Here is a 12,266-nt window from a genome sequence, read left to right as displayed (position 1 = left end):
ATCTGTACTGGTTTTTTTAATAAAGTTAGGACTTAAGAATAAAGATTGTTACCATAGATAGTATAATAAACACTGAAACTGGTGTAACAAAGAGTGAGTTCCCCCCGGAATCAGGTATACAGTTTTGCCCCCACTTGCAAGTATTCCCTGAATTGATGTCTTCCTAGGAAACAAATGACAATGTCTTGTTCTCGCTAACAAATTGAAATTGTAGACATGTGCAAAACTTGCATTATAAAAAAAGCGCCTCACAGCGTCTTAGGGGTTTTAAAGTAGTATTGTACAGGGACGTGCAGTCAAGGTAGGCAGGGGAGAGACTCCCCTGTCATACTCCTGAGATTTGATATAAAAATTATTAGAATAATACAAAAGAAGATATTTATTACTTATAAACATCTTCTTTGTTTATTGTAATAACTTTTATAGTTAACATTTACCAGCTTTGTGGAGCCCCCTGGGACTGCAGGGAGATGAGAGTTGAGACAGCAACAGGTCAGTATCGCTCATGTATAGTCAAATTCATTTGTGTAGAATATTGAATTCATACCAAATGATAATGACATGCTATAGGATACACCAAATTCTCAATACAAAACAGTGCGTCTGAAAAGAGACTGTCCCAACGAAACACTTTCCTCATTGAGGACTCTTACAGCTATTGGAGAGGGATCTATAGATACCTCTCCATAAATACTGTAGACCACGATGGTATTAGATAATAGGGCCCACCTATGAAAGCTAAGCTCTTTAGGAGCTTGGTAAATTATTCAGACCATAGTACACACTGTGGTCTGCCTATTGCTGGAAATATCTTTGATCATTCCTGTGATTTTCAGGGGAAATTAAGTTAATAAATAGGCCCCTAATAGCATCGTACATAATTGTTTATGCATTTAAAATTTTTATTAAAGCACATTTATACATACCACTAAATACCATATACATTGAACAGATGATGGTATCAGCAAAATACACAAAAGTAATGGAAGCACAATTGACATGATAGTCAGTAAGATCATATTCAGCATGATGAGCATGGTACAATTCATGAGAACAGTTCAGCTGCTGTCAGGAACCCAGAGGCGGATACCAGGCAACCAAGACGATGCCACATAAGTATTTGCAGTGCAGTTTAATGTTTTTCAAAAACAGTTGCTAAATATGTAAAGCTGCATATCCACTACACTATTCACTCCATGAGCAATATCGTGTAGTGTGTCCCCAGCAGTGGTGTGCTCAATGTCCTTAATTACATTGAGCACACACACTGAACGATATCATTCACGATATCGTTCAGTGCCGGCACCCTCCCTCATCCCTGAAGCTGCACAACCTGACAATATCGTCCGGTTAGACAGCAGGTTCGGACGATGAGCGATGTCATCAACAACCAGCGGGAGCGCGCATCGCTGGTTGTTGACGGCATATCCACTGGACTATATAATGAAAGATTGAACAATATCGTTGTTCATTATATCAGCTAGTGGATACGCAGCTTAAGCAACACAACGATTGTATATTTTGCATATCAGTAAAGGGTCAATTACATATCAGCTGGACATTACATTTTAAACGTATTACCATTGTCTGAAGTCCACTGAAAAATGACATCATGATAAATACCAGCTAGGACAAGCAAGTGGCAACTAATCACAGCCTGTGATCTGCACAGTTTGGGTTGACCCAAAAGTATCATTTTGTACATGAACGTCTTTGGTTGCTTTTTATTTCTACTGGGTTGAACTCTGTGTAGATATTTAGGCGATAACCACGATGTGTAATTGCAGCAGCACAGACACATAAGTAATGGTACTGTACATCAAATTGCCCTGATTGCATCCCGATTTCACCAAGTGTAGCATATGTGTGCGCAGTGCACTTATTCACAGACTTCTCTGGCATCAACTGCAATTGAATCAACCCCTTAATATGAACAGTCCTTTAATTCTTCTGTGATGGATTTTCCTGCTTTCTGGTTCTTCTTGTGCTGAGACCTCAGTGATATGCTTGGTTACCGTAGGAGCACACGGAGAGAACATCTTTGCTTCTGGATCCAGTTCTTGTCTTCTATGTGTTTTTTGACATGATGATACAGGGATACAAGATTCTCATTACTCCTACTCATCTGACATTCACTGATTCTTCAGCTAATCTTTTCATATTGTATCCATATTCCCAACATTATGAGATTACCCCTTTGCGTAGAATAGTCACAATGTACAAATTCCTGAACAAAAATTCCTTTTCAACCTTTTTCATTCTCTGGCTTAGTTTACTTTACTAGGCTGTCATAGTGTTTCTCTATGTCAGCAATGTATTCCCAGCAAGATTGTAAATTCCCAGGGAATTCCCTTCTCAGCCAGACCCATATCTAGCACATTACTATCTGGCACTAGTTTAGCTCCGTGGATTTTGCTGTCACAATAGTGTACTTGGCAGGGCCGCAACTAGGGGGGGGCTAGAGGTGCACGTGCACCGGGAGGGAATTGCGGGGGGGTGAAAATGCAGACTCTGCCATCTGAAAATGGCCGCCGCCGAAGAGGAGACTAATGCTAGAGGTCCTTACTGGACCTCTAGCGCCTGTCTCTTCCTTGGCGGCGGCCATTTTTGGATGGCCGTTTTCAGCAGATTCCATGCGGACTAGCCGTCCGCATGGACTCTGCTGAAAACGGCCATCAAAAAATGGCCGCCGCCAAGGAAGAGACAGATGCTAGAGGTCCTACTGGACCTCTAGTGTCTGTTAGCAGAGCGCAATGCACACAGAGTTCCCGGAAGTGCCGGGAACGCTGGCGCTGCAGGGAGAGGATGCTGAGAGCTGCATCTTCTCCCTTCAAACCCCCCTGGCAACTAGCATAAACCCCCCTGGAAACGAGCATGGAACCCCATGGCAACGAGCATGGAACCAGGGACGTCTGAGTAATGCACTACCTTATGGAGGAGCAAGGACAAAATCCAGGTACGGGAAGGGAGGGGGGCGCAAAATTGCTGCCTTACACCGGGTGACAGATATCCTAGTTTCGGCCCTGTACTTGGTCACTTATCTCAATAGCTTTATTTGCTGTTGATGAAGCAATGTGATAAGCCCAGGTTTACCTCTTTGCCTAGATTGTCACATACTTTGGGTATGTGTCATGTTTATCTTTTGCAGGTGTGTTACTGAGAAGTCTGGGGAAACTCCCAAAGAGCAGAAAATATACTGCAGATTCACCACAAGTGCAGCTATAACCAGGCACTGACTTCACTAGGGATCTTTTCCAGTTATCTTTTCTGTCCTTCATTCCACTGGGCTCTATTTACTACAATCCGCATTTGTAATGCAGATTGTAGTGTGATATTACCGACTGAATTCACATTGCGAATTCAGGCAATATAACAAGGATTTACTCCAAATCCCTTGCAGGGACAGAGCTTGCGATAAAGCTCTGTCCCTGCGAATCCCCTCTGCACACTAGTCACGGTATTTTCAGAAAAAATACCGTGACAGAGTGCCCGCGCATGCGCCTACCGGCCGCCGCTGCTACCCCCGCCGCCGCTAAGCCCCGCCCCCCACGACCCCCCCTCCCTTAATAGCACTTACCTGCAGTCATTGGTGCTCCAGTGATGTCTTCCGTGCCTCCGGTCAGTTGATATCCCATACTGCACTGGTACACGGTCACCTGATGACCGGACTGCAGTGCAGCATGGGACACCAGCTGACCGAAGGGAGTACATCACCGGAGCCCCGACCACCAGTCCATGGAGTCAGGTAAGTACATTTTTTTTTTTTTTAGCAGAGATCAGCTTGCGGTCTGTTTAGACCACACAGCTGATCACTGGGTCCGACTTCGGGCTCTGCTCTGCCCGTTACAGCAGAGCAGGAGTCCGGTAACCGGGGGAGACCCTGGTGACGCCACCTCCAGGTGGCATTATTATCACAGGGTCTCCCTTAGTATTTTTTTCACTATTTATTTTTAGTAACTACCAGGCAGATCACAATTCCCATTACAATTATGGGAAATGCGATCTGATTACTAAAAATAAGTGATACTTAGGGGTTGGAGTAGAATTTTATGAATTCTACTCCAATTGCCCTATAGTGACTGTAGGTGAAACTAAAATAATGTGAAATGGGTGTGAAAACAGCATTTTTCACTTTATTTTAGTAAAAATAATGATAATAAATAGAGCCCAGAGTACCCACAAATTGTTGTAGAATATGATGGTGCTACGTACATTTATGTTGATGATAATAATAATAATAATAATTTGATAATACTAGAATATGAATTGTTCAAGTTGCTCATTTCCTTCTATATAATATGGACCAATGAGGCAGATGTACTAAGCCTTGGAGAGTGATATAGTGGTGAGTGCCAACCAATCAGCTCTGAACTGTCATTTTTCAAACACAGCCTGTGACATGGCAGTTAGGAGCTGATTGGCTGGTACTTTATCTCTCTCCACTTTATCAATCTCCAAGTACATCTCCCTTATTAATATGAGAAATGTGAATCCCTTTAGATTGTAAGCTCTCACAAGCAGGGTCCTCTCTCCTACTGTCTCCTCGATGTATTTAAAATGAGGGTTATGATTATGTAGCCATGTGTAATATGTAAATTTGTACTCTAGTCTGCATCTGACCCTATGTATTTTGTTGTATGCTCTTCCCTATGTGTGACTCTACAGAACCCTTGTGGCACCAAATAAATAAAATATAAAAATGTTCTCAATTGATGTACTTTAGAAGTGAAGCCAAGTTATAGCCATACTTGCCTACCCTCCTGATTTGGCTGGGAGCCTCCCAAAAATCGGGTGCCACTCCTGGCCCCCCAGAAAGGCAGGCAAGCCTCCCAGTCCCCGCAGACCCACCTGGAGCCCCCCATGCAAATACAGTATAAACCCCAGCAGCGAGGGAGCCAGTGACGCGTTTCGCGCTGATTCACTTCATTGTGGCCCTGCTTCACAATGCCAATAATCTCGGAGGGGCTTAGCCATGATGACACGATCACGATGTCACACCCATGCTCCGCCCCCATTGGTGCATCATTTGCTGGATCACGCCCCCCCGCTAAGGAACAACTCCTTCCCGGAAGGAGGGAACTAAAATTCGGCAGCCATGGTTATACCCCTTTTACACCAAAGTCCCGGGTATGACCCAGGATTTGGAACACCTTTCCAACCCGGATCAGACCCAGGACAGATGCCCTTTTATACACTGACCCAGCTCCCTGGCGCAGGTGAGCAGTCCTTCTTCCCCTCCCTCCCCCTCCACGACCCTCTTACCTCACTCCGCAATGGTCTGAAGGCAGGGAGAGCAGGTGGGGTGTGCTGCTCCGTTTTGGTTGGACTGGCCCTGGTTGCAGTGGACGCTTGGTGATGATGTCATCTCCAAGCGGCACTGAAGCCAGCCAGTCGTGACCCAGATCCCACCGTTTACACAGCAGGGTGACACGGGAATGACACTGCAAGTTACCTGAGTTGGATTCCCAGGTTCCTGGACATGGGTTGATTCGTTTACACTGACAAAAATCCCGGGTTGATGTGCGTTCACATTCATCAACCCAGGATTTTTATGTCAGTGTAAAAGGGGTATTACACAGTCATTGAATATTATGTCTGCAGTGGTTCTTTCTGACTTGTTAGTATACGGATTGTTCGAGCAAGATATTTTATTTGTCTACTACCAAACTACACACAAGTCACATAGCAGTGTTGCTATGGATATTAAAATAAAGTGGATTTACCAAATGAGGGTGGGGAAGTAGTGAGAGCAGTAGGATCAAAGAGTTGGTGATAGCTGGCAAAGCCAATACGCCAACCGAGCCTTAAACAGTAGGTAAATCGGACAGTTTAGGCTTACTGCTATTTATAACTGAAAAAATAAATTGCTGTATTAATTATAAAATATTGTGGCCTGAACTTACATATTGGTCCTAACTGGTAAATCTAATGAACCTTTGGTGTGCCATTTACAACTGTTCCGTGTGCTTGTCTCTTTTAGTCCATTCCCATGCAAATTTCTTGCACCATATAAACAAAAGATAGTAAATAAAAATAGTAAACTAGAGGAAGGTGAGTAGAACGTGGATTACAAAGTGGCAAATACAGAGGTATTTGTTGAAAAGAAAATAAACAGTTGTGAAGTGTTTGTTATGTCATTACTTTTTTCTTTTATGGATCTTAGGCCAGGAATTGCTACAGAACTGCACAGCTAGCAAAAATGCAAAATGCAAATGCAGAAAATCATTCTTTTGTAAAGGGAATAGTTCAGATTCTGAGGACTGCCCAGACTGTCAGCATTGTACACAGTAAGTATATACTTGTATTTATTAGCAGGGGGACTGGGCTTAGGGCACTGGGTCCATAACCTACTAGCGGAGTATTACCCGAGTTGGGGCTCTTAACAGTACTCTGAGCCAAGGGCGAATTTATAATGGGTGCTGGGTGTACGGGGCACACGGGCCCCTGGGTCCAGGGGAGGCCCGCACAGCACACCCTGCACCCATAAAACTTACTTCTCCGGAGTTGCACGTCAGCTCCGGAGTCTGTGCCTGTTAAAAACGGCCGGACACTGGCTGCCACGGCCATTTTCCTATCGTTTGCGCATGCGCAGTACAGGAAAAATGGCCGCCGTGGCCATTTTCCCGGTAACCTGTGCATGCGCTATAGACTCTGGATACACTCTAGTGCCCAGAGTCTATAAGTGCGGCACTGGCCGCGCACCGCTCAATGCGAAGCCGGCCGCCGGACGGAGAGGAGGAGGCCCGTGACGGAGAGTGCTCACGGGCACCCTCTTCTATAGAAACGCCCCTGCTCTGAGCCCTGGGAGTACTGATTGTGCGTGCTTGATTGGTGAAGTGCGCAGCAAAGGTGCTGGTGGTGATTAGTCCACCACATGTGAAACAGCGTAACCTGTTCATAGGTTTATTAACCATGCTGAAATACAGGTGGCTATAGACACAGGGATTAAGCAGGTACAATATAACTGGGTATTGGATACAGCTTGGACACCCCTGCAACAATTTTCTTGGTCTGTCCCCTTTAATTATAATTTTTACTTAACTGACCTAGATGATAAGACAATTTGTGTCAACCAAACAGCAGATTACACATGTGTGTAGTAGGGAGTTTAGAGTGTAAGCTCCATTAGTGCATGGACTGATGTGAATTATTACATATACTTTATACAGCTTTGTGTAATATGATTAACACATTAAGAATAAATAAAAACGAGCATGGGATGTAATGGAGAAGTAAGACTGGCATTTGAAGTGTGTCATGAAAAAATAATGTTAAATTGGGCGAGGAGGCAGGGGAGGTGCTAGCATTAGGCAGCTGCCTAGGGTGCTGTCATCTGGGTAACGCCACTTGTTTCCTTGCCAAAACATAAACATAAACACTGCTTGCTTTACAAAACCAAAAAGTGTAATGACGCTAAACAAAAATAGATAACTAATGCATCAGCCCCTAACTTAAGTAATGCAACTAGACACCTGTAAGTTAACTACCTCCATACAGCAGCATAAAAAGAAAGCCTACCCTCTTGCAGGATGGTTTAGGGAAAATTTAGAAATGTTTCAGTTCTCCCCTGAAATTTTACTTTTGTGTATAACTGGTGAATAGTTTGTAAATATACAGTATATATATTTTTTGGATACACCAAAATTATACAGTGAAATTACATTAATATGGTATTCCTAATATGATATAGTATTATGCTCACATTTTCATAATGTTTATCATTTTTATTTTAGATGTGAATATGGAGTTAAGGAGCCTTGCACAGCCACAAAAGACACTGTATGCAGTAAGTTCCACTTTTACTCAAGGAACTCGCACTAACAACATGTCTAAAGTTTTAAAGCTGTAATAATTAAAGATGAGTGATTTGGTTTTGCTGGAAATCAAACACCCCCGAACTCAAGGGTGCCGAGTCCCAGCTCCAAATACTTTTGGGGTTCCGAGTAGATCAGAGTCCTAGCTTGGATCTTCCTGTAAGTTTGGATCTCGGATCTAGAAACCAGATCTCGGGTTTTGGATTGCATGTAAACAAGTCCAAATTACATGATTTTAGCTGTTTTATCATTTAAAAAAAAAAATCGAAACCAAAACACTTGAGGGTGGTTTTGCCAAAAACAGAAATATAGCATTTGAGGTTGATTTTGTCAAAACCAAAACATAGTGGTCCACGTGTGATACCCCAGTATAATTTAGTAATGGAGGAAAATGCCATTGTATCTAGCATTGCCCTTGATATATATATTCATAATTTCATGTAAGAATAAATATGTATAACTAATCTAATTGAATGGCAATTAATATATTTACATGCTGTTAAATAGTTAATACAAATGGTAATTCATTTAGGTAATCTTAAAGGGTTTGTTGTGCTGTGTCGGCACCTTTAGCCCCAGTGCCTCGGACTGTCAAGCTGTTTCACCTTTAGTGAACTGATGGGCGCTTCTAAACTGCCCCAGCCTATGACAAGCTGCAGGGAACCCTCGAGACAGGGACTCTCCCATTGACTGGAATAGGAGGAGTTATGGCTGTTAAGGCGACTGTATAGCAAATATGTTGGTTCTGTAACAGCGCAAGGGTCTGGCGGCAACTGGACCAGCACGTGCTGGAGGGACTATAAAAGGTACCTGGCCACTGGACTGTGTGGTGTGGTCTGAGGTAACCCACTGAGGTAAGGGCCTGCACAACCTTATCCCTCAGTAGCTGGCGTCATCACGGGCGGTTGGGAAATAGTGTGTGCCTGAGGCGGTCAGACTGGACGGGAGCCCTGCGTCCTTGATTTCCTACCTCAGGGCAGTTGGATGAAGATTAGCTGCGACAGCCGCAAGTTCATCTGGTCCGGAGCTCATGGGAGTCAAGTGCAGCACCAGAGGTCTCCTCCCATCGATCGGCATGGAAAATGAGGCAGCCGGAGGCGGAGTCCTGTACCACGGAGAGGTGCAGGGATACAGGTGGAGCTGCCCAATAGATGAACCTCCAGTGCAGGGTAACCAGCTAGAGGCAACCCGAGGCGGAGCTGTGAGTAATTGGCCAGCCCTCATTTACACCTACCAGGCAAAATACGAGCTATGGGGTCAGTCAGCGATAGCAACTGGGATCGACACTGTTAAACCTCTGTTAAGCAGAATGCTCATCCCTCTGTGAGGGATGTAGTCTGGAAGCTGACGGTCTAAATGCCGACTGCCGACTTCCAGACTCTCTAATCCCTGCGTGGTACTAATGACAGGCGTCGAAAACTTGACGCCTGTCATTAACCATACGCCAGAAGACCGACGCCAGACATATCGAACGAAGGTAAGCCGGGCGCCCAGCGCGGACAGCCGTGGGAGGGGAGGGTTAGGTTTAGGGCTCCCGGGGGGACTTAGGGTTAGGCACCCCCCTGTGAGGGTTAGGTTTAGGCTCAGGGAAGGGGGGGTTAGGGTTAGGCACCCCCGGGGGGAGGTTAGGGTTAGGCACCCCCCGGGGGACTTATGTTTAGGCAGCGGGGAAGGGGGTTAGGTTTAGGCACTTAGAGGAGGGATTAGGGTTAGGCACTTGGGGGGAGGTTAGGGTTAGGCACCCCTAAGGGAGGGTTAGGGTGTAGAATTAGGTTAGCTATACTTACCTCAGGGACGATCGGGTACGTCACCCTTGCCGGACTACCGCTGTCGGGATTTGATACCTACTACACCCCTCTGTGAATAAGTTAATTACTTCAGGCAGTGAGAGTCTAAATAGCTCCCGGGGGGGATTCAGTGTGCATCTATAACAGTATTGTGGCAGGCTAACTGTTCAGAGAAAGGATAGTCATAATCAGAGGGAACAGGTGTCTATAGAAAATAACACCACTAAAGATAGAAGATGGCTGAAGTACTATTCACTCCATTCGTTACTTAACACCTTAAGAGGGAGTCAGGAATAAACCCAGCAGCTATTTCTTCAAAGATCTACAATTCAGTTTTTTAAGGACAGATAAAAAACAGGAGACATTAACTTTGTCACTTGGTCAATTCAGATTGCAGTACTGCTAGGAGAATTGATACCTGTGACCACAGTAATTATCCCGGGCACCGTTTGCAAACACTGACTCCTATTCAGAACATCCCTTGCATGCAAAAAGGGTAGAAAAAAAAAGATTATTCTCTTTGTTTGTGCACAAAATAACTGAGGGTTATACTTTCTTCAAACTTGCCAGTGTATGTGAATGTTATGTGATATGTATGCCTGCATTTAACCACTTGTTTTCGCAGTCTGATCCGAAGTTGCAGCGTTCTCGCTTTAATAAAATTTAACGGACCCAAGTGTCATTTGTTTGTTCAAAGTGTATGTTTAGAATTGTATCTTTAATTGCCAAATAGTATCAGTTGTTGTGAAAACTTGATACTTAGATTGTTTTTGACAAATACATTTTTGCATGGTGTACAACTTCCTTTGGTAAAACACTTTTGTTGCCTATAATAACGCCCAACTACTGACAAGAACCAAGGGACAAACCATACCGGTAAGGAACCCTTTGCATCACACCACACTTGGGACCATTAGTAAAAGGTGGTTGTAACACATGTGTTGACGTTCTATAGTGGTTCCACATGGGCCCCTGGGTCCAGGGGGGCCCACAACGCACACACTGTACCAATACAATTATTATACTTACCTCTCCAGAGTCTCGCGTCAAACGGTGCTGCACACTGAAATCACCGGGAAAATGGCGCAGTGGCCATCTTCCTGGTGATTTGCGCATGTGCAGTAGAGATGTCTCCAGGAACATAGCATGGATGCAATGTTCCTAGAGACCTGTGCATGCACAGTAGACTCTGACAAAAAGCCAGACTAGGCTGTGAGAAGCTTTAGCCATCTCTGAATCAGGCCCTAAATCCGTCCACATCAGAATCTCCTTAGCCAGAGAGCGTGAGTTTTCAGTGACATCCATGGCTTCTATTAAGCATTCAACCTGCCAACTGTGGTAAAAAATACTATTTATTATGTTGTGTGAACTCAAAATGTCCTAAAATATGTTTGAAGGTTCCCTTAGATAAAAATAAATAAAAGAATAAACAAAAAACATGAATACGTTAAATCTCCTATGATCATATGCCTTATGTAACATACTTGTATTTGGTATACCTACGGTATATTTATTTTCCTAATTTAATTGTTTAGTAGATACAATCCACGGTTTGGTTTACAGTAACTTTGTAAAGCATCATGGAAAGTATTTTTTTTTTTCGGTTGGTAAATAAACTTGTTTCAACTAGTGTAATTCACTTAAAATAAAACAATATTAATTTTTACTATGCTAATGAAAAAAAAGCAATGTGGAATTTAGTAGGGTGCACAAAGCAGTTTGAAATGACTTCACAGTAAGGGGTCTATTTATTATGTTAAAAATATAAGTTGTGATACTTTATTATCCAACTCACTGCAAGTAGCAGCAGTGGATAGTAAAACAACGGAGCATTTCAACATTGCTCTGGTGCGGAGACAGATGATCTAAAAATCAGCTGTCTCCACGATCCCGATCACTGCTAGTCCCGTACTACACATTCGGCAGTGCTAGTGCGCATGTATGTACTTGGGTTCACAATTGCGTAGGAATCCGGATTCCTCTTTGCCACCAGGGACTCTTTCCCATAGGGATGAAGCAAGGACCGTAAATCAGCGCCATCTGAAGATGGTGAAGGTTCCTGCTGTCAAGCTATAAAAATGTAGTATTTTCGGAGCTTGATGAATTTTGTCTCGGATCCTTCATTTCTACAAAAGTAGGTGAAATGATCATTGTCACCTACTTTTGTAGAAATTAAAGAGTAATGAATAAACCCCTTAATCACACATGTAGAAAAATGTAGGTGATCCTGAAGGGGCTAACATGGAAGACAATACACCACCGATCATCTTCTATTCAGAGACTTGGGGGTACATTTACTAAGATCGATTTTTTTATTTTCCCGATATTCCATTCTATTTTGCAATCCAGAAATTTACTAAAGACAATTCTGACGGAAAATCTCAATAAATTAAATCAGTGGGGGACCTGCCGATTGGCTCAAATTACCACTCGCAACTAATCAGCATGCCCCCATTGATTTCCAAGGACAGTGATCAGGAGATGTTCGTTTTTTAGTCAAGACCCATGGGTGCCTACATAGAACAAAGAGGACCAGATCCATTGATTTTTGAGTATTAATTTGGAGAACGAGGGATGTGTGGGGTTGTGGTTAGTCAGTGTGTGTGTCTTGTTTTTATTTTAGTATTTTTTACCAAGCGGACTACAGGTTTACAAGAGGACCACA

At 43.6% G+C, this 12,266-nt stretch overlaps 1 protein-coding gene across 1 annotated transcript in view; it reads left to right on the top strand.

Annotated features, from left to right (window-relative positions):
• Positions 1-12,266, top strand: part of FAS (Fas cell surface death receptor) — a 61,437-nt gene that overhangs the window by 14,301 nt on the left and 34,870 nt on the right. The window contains exons 4-5 of the mRNA XM_088444332.1: positions 6,164-6,287; positions 7,734-7,786. Coding sequence (XP_088300458.1) covers positions 6,164-6,287; positions 7,734-7,786 — 177 coding nt within the window. The remainder of the gene's footprint in view (positions 1-6,163; positions 6,288-7,733; positions 7,787-12,266) is intronic.

This window comes from Taudactylus pleione, unplaced genomic scaffold, assembly GCF_031769625.1.
Source record: "Taudactylus pleione unplaced genomic scaffold, aTauple2 ptg000354l, whole genome shotgun sequence".
In the NCBI taxonomy this organism is placed as follows: domain Eukaryota; kingdom Metazoa; phylum Chordata; class Amphibia; order Anura; family Myobatrachidae; genus Taudactylus; species Taudactylus pleione.
The sequence above is the reverse complement of the archived record's forward strand: the minus strand, read 5'-3'. Positions and strand labels throughout refer to the sequence as shown.